This window comes from Passer domesticus, chromosome 9 (genome assembly GCF_036417665.1).
Source record: "Passer domesticus isolate bPasDom1 chromosome 9, bPasDom1.hap1, whole genome shotgun sequence".
Taxonomy (NCBI): domain Eukaryota; kingdom Metazoa; phylum Chordata; class Aves; order Passeriformes; family Passeridae; genus Passer; species Passer domesticus.
Genome location: NC_087482.1, coordinates 32,280,275 through 32,299,079, shown reverse-complemented (window position 1 = coordinate 32,299,079; position 18,805 = coordinate 32,280,275). Strand labels below are relative to the sequence as shown.

The 18,805-nt window shown below is 49.5% G+C and overlaps 1 protein-coding gene across 1 annotated transcript; it reads right to left on the bottom strand.

Annotated features, from left to right (window-relative positions):
- Window positions 1-3,221: 3,221 nt before the first annotated feature.
- On the bottom strand, window positions 3,222-18,151 carry RBM5 (RNA binding motif protein 5). Its single transcript, XM_064432487.1, has 24 exons — window positions 17,999-18,151; window positions 17,451-17,895; window positions 17,107-17,262; window positions 15,190-15,259; window positions 14,640-14,713; window positions 12,240-12,323; window positions 11,766-11,826; window positions 11,543-11,608; window positions 11,235-11,395; window positions 10,103-10,200; window positions 9,532-9,619; window positions 9,225-9,302; window positions 9,057-9,129; window positions 8,458-8,543; window positions 8,058-8,136; window positions 7,709-7,800; window positions 7,002-7,166; window positions 6,384-6,530; window positions 6,233-6,304; window positions 5,334-5,513; window positions 5,060-5,134; window positions 4,541-4,638; window positions 4,328-4,457; window positions 3,222-3,838 (listed from the first exon to the last, which is right to left on the bottom strand). The coding sequence occupies exons 1-24, from the start codon at window positions 18,013-18,015 to the stop codon at window positions 3,713-3,715; spliced, it is 2,721 nt and encodes a 906-aa protein (XP_064288557.1). The 5' UTR covers window positions 18,016-18,151; the 3' UTR covers window positions 3,222-3,712.
- Window positions 18,152-18,805: the final 654 nt, after the last annotated feature.

The following is an 18,805-nucleotide window of genomic DNA, read 5'->3' as shown; positions in this document are numbered from 1 at the left end:
GCCACAGGGGTTCCATGCCAAGGGGCAGGAGGGGTGCTGGTGTACCTGGCACATGGAGCAGGGTGCCCACACCCTTCCCAACCCCCTCTATCTGTGCACACTCCCCCTCAGCTGTCCTTTCCTGCCCCTTGAGCACCCCAAAAGGGCAGGCTGCTGGGGTGCCACAGCAGTGCCCATGGTGTGCTGGCAGGATGCCCTGCCCATCCTCCCACCTGAGCCAGGTGGTTGTGGGGCATTTGGGTAAAATAGGGAAAACTGTTCCAGGGCAATTCCGAAGTTAGGACACGTTTAGTAGCTCAGGGGAGGATGGACCAACATGGTGGGGAAGAGAAAGGGAAGCAGAAAGGGGCTTTTTGGCAGGGGGATTTCAGGAAAGCCAACCCCATCCACACAGAGTCCTGGTGCCTCTGGCAGCCCCAAACAGTGGCACAAGGATGTGTTCCTGCCTGCAAGCAGAATTTCAGTGACAGTGCAGGAGAACCAGGCAGGCTGGGGCTGGCCATGGAGAGTGCTGAGCTCTGCCACGGGTTGGTAACTCCAGCGATTAAGGAATACTCAGGAGGAAAGCTGTTCACACTGATGACTTGGCTGCTTTCCTCGCTTCAATTAGCATGCAGGAGCTCCAAAGGCCTCCCGGAAAGCCAGGGCATAGCAGGCTTGGGAGTTTTAATATTAATAATGCTGAAAGCCAGCCAGAAAAATCCCAAACTTTGTAACTACTCCAACAGGGGCCTCAGATTCTGCATATTGCAGGTGCTGGAAGGAGCTGCAGGCCTGTTGGAGCCAAAGCCCAAAAAAGTCATCCTGCAGCTGCCCTGTGCCTGGAAGGAGTCCTTGGCTGCAGTCCTGCTCTCATGTACCTATTTCCCATGGCAAAGGGCACAGGGTCCCTTTGAGTGTCCCCCCTTCCTCCCTAGCCTGGGCTCTCCACCTGCTCTGGGGCTTGGTGCCTTTACTTTTCCATTGTCAGCCACAGAGAGCCCTTGTGGCTGCTCAGTGACAGGGAAACCGAGGCACAGGAGTGCAGTGAAGCTCTGCTCATGCAGGGACTGAGCTGCATCTCCTGGCACTGCCCAGCTACACAAGCCTCTCTCGAGTCTGCTGTGTCCCTCTGCGCTCCTGGAGGGACCAGCTTCAGCCCCCCAGCATTTTCACGGTGGCCTGGCACCTTTTTGGGGCATCCTGGCTCAGGCTCAGCTGCTCAGCCCCAGCGGGACCGGCGCACTGGCAGCCCAGTGAGCCGTGCCCAAGGCAGCTCCCCCCCTTGCTCCGGGGGGGATCCTGCCTTGTCACTGCACACTTCTGGGGCTGGCCCCATCCCAGGGCTTCTCCTCCCGCCCCCACAGAGGTCGGTCCCCGGGGAGGCAGGGACACCGTGTCCCTCTGAAGGCTGTGGGCCACGGTGCATTCAGTCACGCACAGCCGCGCCGTGCTGCCTAAATTGGAGGCGCGGGTGCTGGCAGGCAGCAGTGCCTCCATGCCCTGCTCCAGCGCCTGGCATGGGGCTCAGGGGCACGCCTGGGAGTGGGGGGGCTGCAAACCCCTTCCCCCCAGCTTCTCTTGTTCCCTGGGCACCCAGCAGCAGTGCCTTAGCCCAGGAAGGTGGGCTTTAACCCATCCAACAAGAGGGGGTGGCTGCAAGCCCAGGACCCCAGTAAAGCCTTGCCCCAGGAAGGGAGCCTGCTTTGGGCATCCTGTCCTAGCAGTTATCCCCACCAGCAGATCCCTGTGTCCCCACAGCATGCTCCTGGCTCCCCACTGCAACTGTTCTGCAGGAGGGACCAGCTGGGGCTGCTCAGCTCCTGGCACTGGGGCAGCACTTGGCTGCAGCAAGGAAGGAGTGAATCTGACAGAAGAACAGTGCTGTGCCCGCTGCACGCCCTCCCCCCGTGCCCGCAGCATCACCCCTGTCAGGAGGGTGCACTGGGACAGGGATCGATGAGCTGGGAAGAAGCTGAGCTACACAAATGCACTTTATCGATCCATGGAACCCACCTGCTGGGAAACAAACCCCCCCATTTACAGCCCAGAGCAGCAAAGCACTTCAGTGTCGCCAGCCGGGACACGCAGGGAGGGAGGGAGGCTGCCAAAGGCACACGGGGCCCCTTCATAGTGCACCAGGGCCGCCTTCCCCTCATCACCCGGGGGGGACGCTGGGGCAGGGAGTGCCACTTTCAGGTTTCGTCTTCCTCTGTGGAGCCGAAGAGGGAATGTCACACGCCAGGGAGAAGCCCTGGAGCCCCAGCGATGCTCGGCAGCCCGGCCCAGGAAACACTCCAAAGCTCAGGCTGGGCCACGCTGCCACCTGGTGGAACGGCCCGGCCACGCCGGCAGGGTCCCCGAGCCCTGATGCAGGGTGGGGACATTCCCCACCTTGGCTCAGCCCGAGCCAGGCACCCCTCAAAAACCAGGCAGCGGCCTGACAGTGCTACAGGGGCAACAGGGGCAGAGGTGCAGCTGCAGCAGCCGGCAAAGCAGGATTCACCCGTTCCAAAAAGCAGCCAGAGGATGCTGGCCTTGACCCCTAGAAGGGCTTAGCACAAAGTGTGAATGGTGAAGCTGCTCCTGCTTCATCCCACCCCTCTTCCTATAAGCCCACTGCTGGCTCAGCTTTGTGTGGAGGCTGAGGAAGACCACAGCCAATAGCATCAGCAAAGGCAGAGCTCGGGGCCGAGATGGGCTCTGATTATCCTGGCTCCTGCCAGGAGGAGTGTGAACAAGGCACAGCACAGGCAGAGGACAGAAAGGCAGCAATGGGACAGCTGCAGGACACCTCTAGGGCACCTCGTCCTCCCATCACCCAGCCTGCCACAGCTCCCCCACAGCATGGAGGCAGCCAGAAGCAGCCGAGGTGGACACATGAACCCTCCCAGAGGTGCCACATGTGTCACTCTCCTCCCTGCCCACCAAAGGGCCAGCAGGTAACACCCAGGGCTCCTGGGCAAGTGCACACTGCTGCTGCACCTCTCCTGCTCCTACAGTGATGGGAAGAAGGGCTGCAGAGAGATCTGATGCTCCACCAGCCACCATCCATGCTGGGCTATGAGAAAGATGCTGAGAACAAGGCACAGCACAGGGATGAAAGGAGGGAGGCGAGTGGAGAGCTGGAACGGAGACTCCAGGACTCCAGGATGAAGTCTCATAAAGAAAGAAGTAGAATGACAGAAAGGACAAGTAGCATTGGCAACTTAATTCTTCATTCACCCACCGAGAAACAGAAATAGGATATTTTTTGATGTATTTCATTTGGAAATGAGCCAAATTGGCAACTAGAATCAAAGTCTTCAAAAAGTCTATACAAAGATGTATCATACAAAATGTACAGGAAAATTCTCCAAAAAAACAGACAGACAATACAACAAAAGGAGAGCAGAGACAGTTTGAAAGCACAGCTAACAGGTCCTGCTGCTGCTCCAGGGGGCAGGAGCAGCACCTGGACAACATGCTATAACACAGAATACATTACACTATATACACGACCATATAAAGATCAGCCATCCCCTTTAGTCTAACCAGGAGCTCTCCAGCATGAAGTCGAGTCAGTTCAAACAATCTGCTCATGGAAGTGTTTGTTACATGCTGAGCAGGGAACAACGTCCAAGGGAATGAAATGGTCAACTCTAAACCAAAGCCAGGATACAGCCAGGTCACCAAGGCTACGGAGTTTAACAGTCAGTTCTTGCTAACAAGAAGTGCTTGCAGGCCGGAGGGGTCACTCCATCTCCGTGAAGCGAGCGAACATGGCTTTCCGCACCGCGTCTTTGTACGAATCCGCCGTGGAGACGCCGTAGGAGCTGCCCTTGGCTCCCAAGCCAGCTCCCCTCATTCGTACCTGGGCCTGCAAGGGAACAGAGACACACTTCAGCTCGGCCAAAGCACCACGAGGGCACCACCACAAATCCCATCAATGCAGCCAGCTTCCCTGGGGATGGCTACAGCCATGACACCTGTGACTGGAGCACCTGTAACAACCCACACCTCACACTACGCTGGCCCCACTCCAACTGCACAGAGCACTTCCTAACAGCACAAGCTGGAGCACAGGCAAGGCCAGGAAAGGCAACAACTGGAGGGAAGGCAGCCCCTCTTGGTGTACTGGGTCCACAGTGCCTCAGGAGGCAAATGCCAAAGGGAGGAAGGCACAGCCATGCCTCTGCTTCAGCATCCAATGGGACAAACATGAGCAGGAGCCAACATAAAGAGAGGCAGCTTTGCAGTGGCTGGCAGTTTATTCCTTCAGAGCCCTTCAGCAGCAAGTGCTTCTGGTTAAACAAGAAAAAAACAAAGGCACCAAACCTCCTCAAGGGTGACATCTCTCTTTACTCACCTCAATGGGTGCTGTGATGCCCTGGCATTTTCTTCCCAAGCCTGAACCTTCCCTCCAGCCCATGGCCTGCAGCATCTTGTTCCCTATATTACTGTTGTCAAGGCCATCTTTGGTGGGCTGCTCGTAATTCCTGCAGGAAGAAGAAGAGTCAACAGGTCACCCACGCTGCTCACAGTGCACTGAGGCATTGCTGAGGGGCTCTCAGATACATACACTGTGCCTGCATCGTAGACCTTCTTGCGCTTGGGCTCCGGCGGCTCGGGGATGCCGTACTTCTCCCGCCTCTCAGCTGCTCTGTCTCTGTATTTCATCTGCACAAAGCAACTGCAGTCAGCATGCATTTCAAGACACTTCAGCTCTGAGCTGTGTGAGTCAGATGAATGCCTGCTACTGCAGAATGCTGCAGACTGCAGCCCACTAACAGCAGAGCCCAAGAGCCAAGTCCCTGGAGCACCATCTGAACCAGCAATGGGGCACAAAGAGACTTGCAGGTCTCTAGTCCCAGCCTGGCAGCCCTGAGCTAGAGGTGGAATGAGCCTTCCATGCTAAGCCAGATCTGTGGGATACAGGACACTTCTCTCCATCTAACAGGGCAGCTCTGAACCTTGACTGGAAAAGGGGTTGGCTTACAAGGATTATCTCGAGTGACGTGCGTCAGGATAAGGAGAGCTCAACAGATCACCTGTGCACAGGTTTTCCATTAGCTACTCATCTGCTCATCTCAACACTGACCTCTCTCTCACGTAGCTCCAAGGCTTCAAGTTCCTGCTCGGAAAGCTTTGATCTCCTATAGATATCCATGTTTTGCTGAAAAAAGAAGAAAGATTCACTTTAACAACATGAAATGCACAACAGTTCTTAAATGAAGTAGCTGACTTTTGGGAGAGCAACAATCCACCTGCAGATTTTTGCTTTAAGAAAAACAGTTTTCCAAACAGCAACATGCCTCATGGTTTTGGTTTACACACTAAATTATGACAACCCAGTATTTCCATAGTGTAACTACCTTGTGCAAGTCAGAGAGCTGCTGGTGACGAATCAGAGCATCTTTGTTTGGGAACTGCCTTCTACACAGCAGACAAGCCATCTTCTTCCAGTCAGTCAGCTTCTCCTCCTCATTCTCCATTCTTTCCAGCAAGTCCTCATCATTATCGCTGTCACCGCTGTAGGCAGCCACAAGGCCACGCTGAAAAGGAAGGACAGCCTTAGGGGAGTGCCAGAGTGCCACAGTTCAGAGAGCACAGAGGGAACAAAGGCTGTAGATGTGTATCACAGGAGGAACAGCATGCTCCCACTACTAAGGATGAAATCACAGAATGCCTGAGGTTGGAGAGGACCACTGGAGGTCACCCAGTCCAACCCTCCTGCTTAAGCAGGGTCCCCCAGCACATACTGCTCAGGACTCTGTCCTGATGACCTCTGAGATCTCTAGGAAAGGAGATTCCAGAGTCTCTCTAGGAAACCTTCCACTGCTCAGTCACTCTCACAGTGCTAGCTCTTTTTCTCATGTTCCCCTGTGTCATGGATTCCTAAGGGCTGGCCTTGGCAGTGAAGACTGAAACAAAGGTGTTTCAGCTTTCTCTGCCACTTCTGCTGCAGGGTCCCAGTTCTATTAAGTACTGGGCCCACACTTTGAAGTACTGCAACTCAGAAGAAGCACATACCACAGCAGCTGGAAGACAGTTCTCATTAGCCAAACAGTACTTCTAAGTACAGCCTATGCAGAAACCTCAAAACCCCAACTGAGCTCATAAGAACCACAGCTGTCCTAAGTGTATCTTAGTCACTGCATTTGCTGCACTTGCACCACACCGCTGCAATCATCAGCACCACTTTTTACAGGTAATGCCAGGGAAATCCAGGTTGGAAAGCAAGTCTTGGCTAGAGCTCCTCTACCATACTCACCTTTAGTGGATTTTCATCATCCCCATTTTTCAACACCTCTGGCAAGATCTGCTGTCGCTCAGACAGAGCTCCCTGGATGACAAAAGAATGCCATGAGCACAGAGCTCTCTGTCACAGGAACCCCACCACACACCACTGCCAGCACCTTCACCTTTTTCTCAAAGAGGGCAAAGCCTGCATCTGCAGCTGCTGACTCCTTCCGCTCCTCCTCCCTGGTACTCAGTGGCTGGAAGCTATTCTTGAAGTTCTCTTTCTGCTTGTTCAAACTCTTTGCCCAGCGCTCCATGTCTTTAGCAATCTGAAATGCAGAGTGGTTTGCTCACACAGCTCCTCTCAAAGCAATCAATCTCTTATGACACCCATTCAATCTCACATGCAGTTTCAGAACAAGTCAACCCACTACCTTTTATTTTTAAACCACAGAACACTGGATGTAGTGCAGGTGTTTCCCTGTATACAGTGTTCAAAGATAACACAGCTTGCTGCTTTTACTGTACAAGCCCTTCTTATCAAGCTAATCCTCTATGTGATGGCTCAGTTATACTCCCACTGATCCTGGCAGGACTCCATAAGCACTCCTCCTATGCAGAGCTTATTTCTGTACTGAAGCCATGCCAACTCCACCTCTCCTCAGTCCCCTACAGTGCCTGCAAATTGAAGGCATGCACCCCACTGAATAACCTAGGATTTCCTTTCTCATGAGAAAGGAGAAATATCCTGTTCCACAGAGAAGACTTCATCCCAGTTATGATCCCATTCTGTCTCTTACCTGTTGGGCTGTTTTACTTTTAGGCTTCTCTTTCTTCTCCTTCACTTCTTTGGTGGTGGTTGTGGTAGCTGTCTGTTGGTACGTGACACCTTCTGCTGCAGGCATGTAGGTCTCCTTTTCGCCATCCCAGTACAGGTACTGCTGGGTTAAGGCATTGTAGTAGTACTGCCAGAGGGAAGGAGAGGCAGACAGTTAAACACCTCACACAAGCTCAGTGTCCACGGGAGAACCCAAACAAGCTGATTCACACTACTGCACCACACGGGAAGATGTTTTGTGGAGTCCAAACAAGTTTTGCAGACTCCAGAGAGGAGTCGAAAGGCAGGAAATGGCTGAAGCCTCTGTCCCCAAACACAGCAGTTCTGCCCAACAGCACTATGGAGAATCTTTTGCTTCTCCCAGGAGACGACCCACCAGAGCCCAGAGCTGGGTGCACTTGGCTGGGCACTCCGCAACGAGATAGCTCAGATACAGTGGCTGTGACAAGTGCTAATCCTATATGGGCCAAATGTGGAGGAAAATTAAGGAAAAGGAGAGAAAAATGCAGGGCTATACCAGAGGGAAATCAAGTCCCAGCCCTATACACACTGCTGAGAGTTATCCGCAACATTTGGTATGTTGTGCACTTCAAATGTCACTCGTATGATGAGAGATAGGAAACTAATGGACCTTAACAGTTAAGACATGTGGGAAGAACTTGTGTTTACCTGGGAATTAGGATCATAGTAGAGCCCTGTTATAGGATCATAATAATATCCTGAAGATTCATCATATTGGTAGGTGGAAGTATCAGGGACAGCTGTAAAAAAATTAAAGCGTGGGACATGGTAGTTCCAGACGAATTCAGACAGGTATCTTTCTACATTTCAGGTAAAATTCGGAGATTATAGCAGCCACAACAGCAGACACGTCTGTAAAGGGCTCTTAACCACCCGTGCAGCCAACGCTCTCCAGGGGCAGCTTCACCATGACAGGGTGATGGAGCACTTGGCCAAAGCAGAGTTTTATTGCTACAGTGACAGAAACTGTCCCCAAGAGCAGCTCCCGAGCACTTACCATACTTGGTTCCAGGCACCACGCCAGTCGGAGGAGCTGCCTGTGCCTGAGTGCTAGTGGTAGGTGGTGCTGATTGTGTCTGAAAAAAACCCAAACCACAAACCTCAATTAGAAAATCTGTCACCAAGAAAACAAGGACAGCGAGCCAAGGCGTGAGCAGCGCACCCTACGCATACGACAGCTAACTCCTCCTCACCAGCATGCCTGGCACTCACCTTCAGCAAAGAACAAAACCACCCCAAAGAAGAAATGGCAGGTGACTTATGACCACAAGCACTGTGACTAACCCACGGACACTCAGAAGCTTTGCTGTACCACCCACTTAAAAAATCAAAGGCTACAACAGCTAAGCCACATATCCCAGGCTTTGAAAGCAAGGACTCATCAGTGCTGTAATTACCGGAGAGTCAGGTGAGTTTGTCTGCTGATTATAGAGCTGAGGGCTCTGGGACACGACTGCAGCTGTTGTTGTAGTGACCGGAGCTCCTGCCAAAGAGAGCAGCAATGCATAAACCAACTAATTTGTAAAACTACTGCATCCTAGGACTAAAATTACTTTGTTTATAGTTTCAGCTACTAATTCCAGCTCCAGCAGCCAAACAAGGCAATAAATGTTCTAAAGGAGATAAATACACAGTGGGTATCTTCTACCCAGACAAGGAATAGTTTCCTTTTCAGGAGGAAACATTCTGCTCCCAAAGTCAGCAATTTCTGGCCTCTAGAGCTGTTAGTGCTGAGCATTGCTAGAGCTGCTTACACTGCTAGCAAAAGTTCAAGGCCTTTGTCAATAGTCTGAAATGAAGGCTTCTCTCTCATCTTGCATGACAGGTTCCACTTCAACAAACCTGTCACAGTTCTTTAGTAATACATCCTCATTCAGACATCCTAAGAGCAAAATGAGCCAAGTCTTCTTCTGTACAGCAAAACAACAAAAATAGGCAAAATACTACTACAGAACTATCATTACGAACAATACTTCTAAGATGCTGGAAGCAGTACCTGATATGGTAGCTGTGTCTGTGTCCAACACTCCTCCTTGATTTTGGTAGTACTGCTGATAATCCTGGGAATACTGTAAAGGGAAATGAAATGACAACACAAGGTGAACAATCTGCATACCCAAATTATGACAACCTACTCCTTAGAGCACCATCTCTTACTACTAACCTGAGCATACTGTGAGTATCCATCCTGTCCTGACTGGAGATAGCTGTAGTCAAGGGTGCTGCCCTCTCCAGTCTGTGGCTGAAATTCACGAAGATAATATTTGTCAGGGGTAAGTAAACAACTTTATTAAATAATTTCATGCACCCCACTGCCTAGGCTCCAAACAGATTGTGCGTGGACCAGATCTGTCATGGCTGAATCTGCCATCAAACAACTGAAGCAAGCAGGTGGCCTGCAGGGCAATTACATGGTCTGCATTTTAATGTTCAGGAAAGCAGGACTATGAGTAACAGTCTCCAAATCATACCTGAGTGGATGACCACTGAGCTGCAGCAATGGCTGTACTCGCCACAGAGAAGGCGCTGACTCTGTTACCGTCTGGGAGAAGCAGGTCTCTGCAATCACAAAGATCAGGCACCTAAGTACTGCTTTTTACTGAAGTGTCTCCCCATGCAAGGAGGTGGAGTGTGCCCTCACACATGGATTTCTTGGCAGTTATGAAACATTCAGAATGTAATGAATGAGCCAAAACATTGCTTGGCAAGTACAGGAACTTCAAGTTCATTGTTGAGTCAGTAACAAGTCAGAAGGTCTCCAAGGAAACAAATGTGCTGAGCACACAAACAGTTATGGTGTTATCCTCAGAGCACTGGAAGCAGGGGTGCGGGGAACCCTGTTTTCACTCTGCCAGTACACAGTGAAGAGCAGGATGCTTGCAACACAAGTGACTTATGGGAAGCAAAACTTTGGAGTTAGAACAAGCTTAATAAACGCGTGGGTGACAAGAAGAAACCATCCAATATACAGGGAAGGGGTGGGTATGTGAATAAAAAAAAAAGGCAAAAAACAAAAATGCAAATGACTGCTGTCACACTCACTTTCTGGCACTCTTTGCAAAGTCAACACCAATTGTTTTGCCATCAATTTTTAACGGCGGCTGAAGACTTTGTAAAATCTGTAGCAGTTGAGAAGCATCCTACAAAAAAAAAAACTTATTATTATGAAGGACAGTTTACTGTGGGGGATCCAGAAGTCCTCCAAACTCCACCTTTTCATGTAGAGCCACTGAAAAGCTAAAGATGTAAAACCACCTCCATCTCCTCACATTACACGCATGCAGAAGTGCACAGTGAGACCCCTAACAGCCCATGTGAAAATACTGAGCCTTTCCCTGGGTCACTAAGTATTAAATATTCTTCAAAAGCTTAGCTTTATCAAGACACAAACTACTCCAAAAGGGTCATCAGCAAAAACTGAGATTAGGCACCTGTTTTAATCCAACTACCTGCTTTCCTCTGGTTAAAGCAGGTCCGAACAGATCACACTGCTGCTTGAGTTTGATATACAGACTCAATGAATCATTCAAGTTGGAAAGGACCTTTAAAATCATTGAGTCCTATGGTTAACCTAGCCAGCACTATGCCATATCCCTCAGAGGCACACCCAGGAACAGAGATTCACTGCCCTTCACGGACCCCATGCCAGCACATGACCTCCCTGAAACTCAGGAGGCTTTTCTCGTACCTCTGCCATTTCCTGTATTTTGATTTATGGCTGCTCCCTACTGTCCTCTCCTTATGTATCCCTGAGAATGTTTCTGCTGTCCTTACACCCTCCCAATGGATGTTGCATTGAAGAAGAGCAACATCTGCCTCCTCCTCTCTTCTCAAGGTAGAAGAAGCCTAATTCTATGCACCAGATCCCACACTGTATGCCCCAGATTTTAGAATCTGTCAAAAAAGTATGATCCTGCACCAGTACTTCTGCAATCAAAACACGAAGCTAGGCTGCAATCCAGAACAGAACTCTGCTACCAAAATAGATTTCAAAGTGCTCCCAACATCCCACCACCTTTCAAACTGCAGCTACATATTATCAGCTTTGACACACTGCGTCCATCAACACTCTGAAGGGGGACAATCCTTCAGACAGCTCAGGGCTCTAAATGCTGCAATGGAGAGAAGGAAGTTAACCTGCTGTTTCTCTCCAAAACACCAGTAAAGTCCTCACCATGGCAGAAGACAGCTGCACAAACGCAAAGCCTCTGTTCTGCTGAGTCTGCTTGTCTTTGATAAGACGAATATTATTGACTGCCAGAGATGCATACGGAGACAAGGCAGTCATGATGGATTCCACGACTGTGTGAGGAGCAATGTTTCGAAGAATGATGGCTGGGGAGAAAAAGGATGACATTAGCAGAGCACACCGTGGCTTTGCAGAGCATTTCAAGTCCTTCAGCTGGCAGGCTGAGGTATGGAAAGGGTTTTTAGTATGTGTGTTTACATTTCACATTCTAGAGTAAGTCAAAGATCACTTACTATCACAGTAATAATCCACAGACTGAACGGCTTCTGCTGCCCCAGGTGGTACCTCCTGCTCTGAATCTTCATATGAAGAGAAAATATTTCAGTCAGGACATGGTTCATTCACTTCAAGCTCAGCATTTCATAAGCCAGTCTAGAACCTACATGGAACTCTGGTTCCTACATAGGCCAGAAAGTTTCCCACCAACTGAACACGAAAGCCATGATGGTAACGTACCAAATTTGTCCGCTCCACAGCGGAAGCATTTTAGCCTCCTTCTGAAGTTGTACAGGCAGCACTGTGACAAACAAGAGAAACCTAGTAAGAACCTGGGTAATTTTAATAACACTGCATTTGCTGTACACTAACAAAACCCAGACATTGACACAAAGTAACACAACAAAGCTAAACCCACCAGAATAATCTGGAACATCAAAAGCCACCCTTATGTGCACCACGGCTTTTCAGAACATCCCAGCTACTTTCTCCCTAGTCATCCCAAATTAGTTATTTTAACTGTGTAGTCTTTGGCTTACAATCCCAAGCATGCTACTATAAAAAGCAGTGTTAGAAAAGAACATATGCTGGAGAATAATTTAACTTTATGGGGAGCAGGAGTAGGTTTGATTCAGGTGTCACTCTCTTTAAACCGCTGAGCAAGTGGTGAGCTCTAGAGCAAGACAAACTCTCACAGAGAAACATGCATTGTACCTTGTTGCAGAGCCAGTCCTCAAATTTAGGCCTTGGGTTGCTGTAGTGCATTGCAATCTGCTTCCCTTGAATCACCAGCTTTTTCTGCAAAAAAAGTGGTTTCAATTATTCCTGTATCAAGACACACATGTCCATTTTCCCATGGCAGAGCACCCTTCGGAGGAATCAGTGCTCCTGAATTAAATGGACAACATATGGGGAGGATGTGGAGGACAACCACCGCCACCTACACCCTGCCCATCCAATCCTGCAGAGAGGAGGACGAGGGCAGTAAGAGAATGGGATGTGGAGCAAAGATAAACAGAATCAGGGAGTGTAGAAAAAGCTGCCAAACACTAAACGCTGACATGGAACCAGAAAGTGTCTCGAAGGAGACAGAGTCCTAATCTGCTGCATTCAGATTAACACATTTTTAGGAGTCTCTTTGCCCCCACATTTCTATTCACTTCTGGTATAGCACTGAGAGACTTTTTAAACATGTCCTTAGGTGACTGCTTCACTTCATCCCCTACTCCAAACACCCCAGACCTTTTAACCATATTTGGATTTATTTTTCCAAGCACACTTCAGAAGTGTCCCCTTGAAAATACAGTAATTCCTCCCAAAGGGACCCTGCTTAGACTTCTTGAAGGCTGGATTACAAGTGCCATCAACCGAAACATAACTCAAGAGTGGTTTCATTTGACTACTGCATCAGTTCAATTGGAAGCCTGCACAAGAGGTTTGTGTTCTTCATTCAGGCAAGAGCTCTCCAAAATGAGTAACTAGATTGCACGTGAAGCTTCTCCAGGGGTAGGAAAAGTTCATAATGCTTTCAGCATGTCCTCTCACTCTGACTTCAGAGGAGTTAGGAATTTACAGCTATTAAGAAGCCTTGACTCTCAGCCTCACGCTTTGCCAAGCGTGGGTATGCAGAATGACCTCTCAAAATATGGCTATCAACATATTTTGGTCAGACAGGTGGAAGCACATGTGAGGAAGTGCGTATTAGAGGCCACACCCCAGACACTGCAACGGCAGAACCACTTTTACAGCAGGTTGGCTTTCTGCAGAGGTACCACAGTGTCAGGACCAGTGGCTTTTCTGGTAACAGGGTCTGACACAGATCTAGCACGTAGCATGAATAAGGCTCTCACATTCTGCACGACTGAACAGGGCAAAGCCATTGCTCCTACCGGCAGGAGGGAGGGTTGGAGGGCCCAGCACTCACTGGATGTGCACACATAGAAACAAGGCTGCTGGCATAGTTGCAATACATCGTTCTGTCATCTAACAGTCAGCAACCCGGCTGCTGGGGACAGGCTATGTTTTCCCTACTACTAAGGTGGTTGCTTACTGGAGTGAATTTGAGTGTATTTCAATAAATTATGCATCAGTACAGCTTTGTATATATTAAAAAAAAAATCAATTTCTGAAAATATGCTCAGCATTAATTTCTTGGTATTAGTCCTTCCCCTGTAGCCACCTGCCCTACTGAGCAGCATGTCAGGAAAACAGAACTTGAAAGCTGCTCCCTGGCTGGGGATCTCACCCATAGTGTGGGACACACAAAACACTATTCCAGCACAAGGCATATGACAGCTTCCATCTGCTGGAACTGCCAAGAATCCCATGATGGTGCCATTTCTTTATTACAACATCAACAGAGCAGAAAACCAGTCATAATGTTGTCATAGGACCACTGCATCAAATATTCAGGTGTAAGAAAAAAACCCGTGATTTGTCACTTTGATCGCTTTGAGAGTATTTTTAAGTTCTGTTTTTAAAATAGGTTATGAATACTCAAAGTAGTGAAAGCAAGCAAAACTGTTTTAGTGCTACAGGAAAATCTCATGGGAAAACAAACCAGCGGATTCTAACTGCATTTTGGCTCCTTATCAAGTCACAGTAACAAAAAAGCCAAAATACAGAGCCTAACAGACGTGAGATCTCACGTCTGCCTAATTTAGTTGAAATGATTATGCTTTTTTTCTCTAGAAGAGCCAGTTCCCCCTCTTTAACTGGGATAGCAGATTATTGCTAAGAACTGACACTTCTCTTTCAGGGTTAATACCAATGCAACACAGAGATGTGGTGCTTTCTCTGACAACAGAGAAGGAAACATCAAGTGGAAATAAGCTAGGCTTTTTTAACAACTGCTAGCCAAATCTTCATAAACCAATTAAATGGAAACAAAGTCATTTAATACAATGGCACCTTTTACCAAAGTAGAACTTTCTCTCCTAATTTTGTCTTATATGTTACAAATTTTAATATATACAAAGCTTTTATTCTTTAAATCACTGTTATGGAACAAACCACTCCTTCCACCTCTATTTTTTCCTTTTTTTTTTTTTTCTCATTAAACTGTACAGACTTGTTCCATTTTCAGGAATATCTAGACTTGGTGAGTGAAGCAACCTGATTGGCTTCCATCCAGCTGGTAGCATCTTGAAAGTGATAAAACTCCACGAAGGCGAAACCACGGCTTACACCTAGAGACAGCATTCAGATATAGACGGGATACTTGTGTTAGTCAGTTCCTTTAAAACAGGTGAATCTCTCTCCAACTGCTTCATTACTTCATGACAAAGCAGCTTTACAAATGCGACGTCAACTGCTGGGATCTGCTCGATATTTTGCCATGGCAAGGAACCAAGCTGCCTTAACTGGCTACATTTCACTCCATCTGAATCCACGTTTAAGGGTAACCATGCAACACACTACATACTATTAAATGGGTTTACACTATTATTACTTACCAATACCTGTTAACAAAACCCCCTGTAGACAGACTTCTTTTAACATGTTGACCAGCTATCTAAGTCTTCCAAAAAGCCACATTCCTTAGCCATGGCAAACCTTTTTTTTTTTTTTATTGCATGTGCTTGCAGTTTGGGGACAATTCTGGATACTCTTTTGGGCTGGGGAAGAGGAAGGTGATGTCAAAAACTGGATTAAGAGCTCTCACCTGTCTTTCTTTTCATCAGCCTCACGTCTGCAGGCTGAGGACCTTCAAAGGACTCAATAAGCTCACGAATCTGTAGGAGATTTTGATCCAACAGTTAAAATTTTCATAACTTGGCAGACAAAAGTCACAGAAACCACCTACCTTGCAGTACCATGAAAGAGATACACAAAACAATGTTTTCAACACTATCTCAAAGACAAACAAAACATTTGCTGAGAACCCAACAGGGCACTGATGAGCATCAAAGTCCACATAATCTTTTGCTACAGACTAAACCAACTGTAATCCTCACTCAGAACACTGAATCACCCAGAACCCCAATCCCTACAATTGTGTGTTCTCAAGATTATTTGGTCAGGATTTGGCAAAGACTGGGCATGAGCCCAAGATTTTAAAAAGAACTCTTCCTGCATGTCTAGAAACCCTTTGCTCCTAGCACTGAAAAACAAGAAGCCTGCACTGCAAGGCTCCACGATGAATGTATTCCTAAGCCTCATGCTAAAGAGCTCATCATCTAGCTGACTCCCACTGGTTTTTTGGGATAAAGTAGATTTGTGAAGAACGTGTCAAAAAAAAAGCTGAAGAAATGTCATTTCTTCCAGTGTAACAAAGATGGCAGCCTCAGCCACTGTGCAGAGGCATGGAGGAAAAACAAATTCTCTTATTCTAGAGCAGAAGACACAAGGTTTTTCAGCAGCTTTCACAGAATTCAAACTACAATAGATGAAACAGGGCTGCTCAGCAGAATCAAAACTTATCTAAAGCTGCCCATTTACATGCTGACTGGAAATAGTATCAGATATGCAAGTGTATTTTTCTTATGAAAAATGTATAAGAAAAAAAGAGAATTGTGTACACAGCCAGAAGTTAATGTAAGAATTCAACTATGTTCCAAGATGCACTGTCTGCACTCTGAGTCCAGAATTAAACGTTCATGTAAATTATGCTAAAAATACTGCACAACTGTAGAGCTACACCAGTATCTAGAAACAAGAACTGCTCTAAAGTGTTCTGTATCATGTCTGACTGGGCTAATTTGTATGCAGGAACCTACATTTGATTTCAAACACTCATGAAAATGTTAGAGCAGTATATGGTGATTAGGAACCCTCAGTATCAGGAGAGTAACAAGTAATCAACGAAAAAGCAAAGGAAAAAGTCTCCATTGCAGAAATGGTGCAATGTATTCCCTGTGTTAGCAATTAAGGTGTATATACACACCGGAGGCAGAGGTGGAGTCTTGACTGAAAACAAACTGGAATAGCTCAGCTTTTACCCTTCAAATAACTATGGCTTGGTAACCAAAATACCCCAAGAAGAAAAGGTAAGCAAAAAAAAACCCTAAAAAGTTACCATAGATAAGAAAACCTTCAAGCTTTAACATCTTTTTAATAAATACGTCAGACAAGCAAGCACCAAGCTCGTCAGTACTTGCTCCCTCAGCCCGGCAGCAGCCATTTTGACTCCCACAGCTGTGCCCACACAAAACAGCTTTGTGCGGGGCTGGGCTCGCCTAAGGAGCTCGGTGACTGTGTGTGACCCCATCGGTCACAAGTTCTGGCCTCGAGAAAGACCAGAAAAACTGTGATTGTCACCTCTTTGTCTCTGTCCCCGTCCCTGCAGCGGGGCGAAGCAGCATAAAAACCTGCCTCTTCCCTCCCACACGGAAAAGCAGCAAAGAGCAGACAGTTTAAAATCCACTCTTAGGGAAAGCATCTGCGAAAAAACGAGTATTCACAGCTCGTTCCGTTTGAAAGGGACTGTAACATTGAATTGACCTCTATTACTTAACGCTGGGAGTTTAAATGCTTTCAGGACTCAAAATGGCAGCGCGACAGCGCTGGAGAGAGGCCACCATGATGCGGGCTCAACAAAATGGCAGCAACCGCTCCGGCACGGCCCTGCCCGGCTACTCACATCGTTCTCCGTGACCGTGATGGGGAGCCCACGCAACATGATGGTCTTGCTTTCTTTTTCATCGTTAATATCGTTCCTGTAGTCGTGCTCGCCGTAGTCGCCATCGGAATGGTACCCGTCCTCCGATTTGTCGCTGTTCCTGCGCTCCCGCTCCCTCTGGAAGCCAGCGCCCAGGGTTAGCCACCGCGACTGCCCGCAGCGCGTCCCCACAGTGCCACACGGACGGACAGACGGACGGACGGAGGGCGGCACGGACACCGCCCGCCTGCCCGGGGCTGCTCCCCACGGCCCGCACGATCCACCCCGCTCCCGGTGCCCCGCAGAGCCGCCCCCGCCCCGCTCACCTCGGGGCTATCGTAATCGCGGCTGTCGTAGTCTCTATCGTAGTCGCGGCTATCGCGGCTGTCGTAGTCCCGGCAATCCCGGCTGTCGTAGTCCCGGCAGTCGTAGTCTCGGCTGTCCCGGCTGTCGTAGTCGCGGCAGTCTCGGCTATCGTAGTCCCGGCAATCGCGGCTGTCGCGACTGTCGTAGTCTCGGCAGACCCGGCTGTCTCGACTATCGTAGTCCCGGCTGTCGTAGTCGCGGCAGTCTCGGCTATCGCGGCTGTCGTAGTCCCGGCTGTCGTAGTCTCGGCTATCGTAGTCGCGATAATCATCATAGCGGTCACCGCGGCGCTCCTCACTGGACCGCTTGTAGTCGTCCCTCCGCCGGCTGCGGGACTCCCGCTCGTCGCGGTCCTCCCTCTCCACGATGGAGCCGTAGCGGCCGCTCCGCTCCGTCCTGCTCACCCTGCGGGGCACAGCGGGCCGAGCTCAGAGCGTGAAGCGCCCGCCGCGACCCCCGCCACTGCCCGCCCCCTCCCGTCTCCCCTCGCCCTCCCGCCGCCGCTCACCGCTTGTCCGAGCCCATGGCGCCGCTCAGGATCCGCAGGCACCCGGCACAGCTCTATCCGGCACCACACGCCGAGCACACCCGCGCAGTCCCTCTCGCTGCCTCGCCACAAAATGGCGCCTCAGGGACCGCCCGTCTTCTACCCAGCAGCCACCTCGCGCCCCGACTGGAAGCTTCCAATCGGGGCGCAGGCGCGGCGGCCGCGCGGCACGCCGGGAAATGTAGTTGGGGGTTGCCGCCATTAGGGGCTCTGCGGTCCGGCCTGCCCCCTCACGGGAGCGGGGTGCTCAGAGCTTGACTCTGGACACTGCCGGGAGCGGGGCAGCCGCAGCTGCTCTGTGAAACAGGTCCCCGTGCCTCGCCACAGCGCATTTCTTCCTCGTGTCCAATCCAAAACTCTGTCAGTTTAAAGCAGTTATCCCTTGTGCTGTCACTGTGCCCCATCCAAAGCCCCTCTCCAGCCGATGTGGAGCCCCTTCAGGCATCGGAAGGGGCTCTCATGTTCCCTCTGAGTCATCTCTTCTCCAGAGTGAAGAACTGCAGTTCCTGCCCCCTGTCAATAGCTAAAGAGTTGTCATGGCCTGCCTCAGTTAAAAGTGAATAATCTCTGTCCCCAAGGGAGGACATGGGACTGTACCGCTGCCTGCACTGCTTGGGCTCTTATGGCCAAGCCCAGGGGCTGCAAAGCCAACGAGGCTTTGGCCCCAGCAACGTTGTCCTCTCCATATTCCCAGCACAAAGGGCACCTCTGCCCCTTCCCGTGACACCAGCAGCAGCCCCTGCTCCTGCACAACTGCTCCTCCTGGAC

What these genes read in the sequence shown, in the direction of transcription:
- RBM5 (XM_064432487.1), bottom strand. An exon ending in TGTGGATTATTACTGTGATA is followed by an intron (nt 11,396 to 11,542) that starts GTAAGTGATCTT and finishes TTTTCTCCCCAG; the next exon opens with CCATCATTCTTCGAAACATT. An exon ending in GGTGCCTGGAACCAAGTATG is followed by an intron (nt 7,801 to 8,057) that starts GTAAGTGCTCGG and finishes ATTTTTTTACAG; the next exon opens with CTGTCCCTGATACTTCCACC.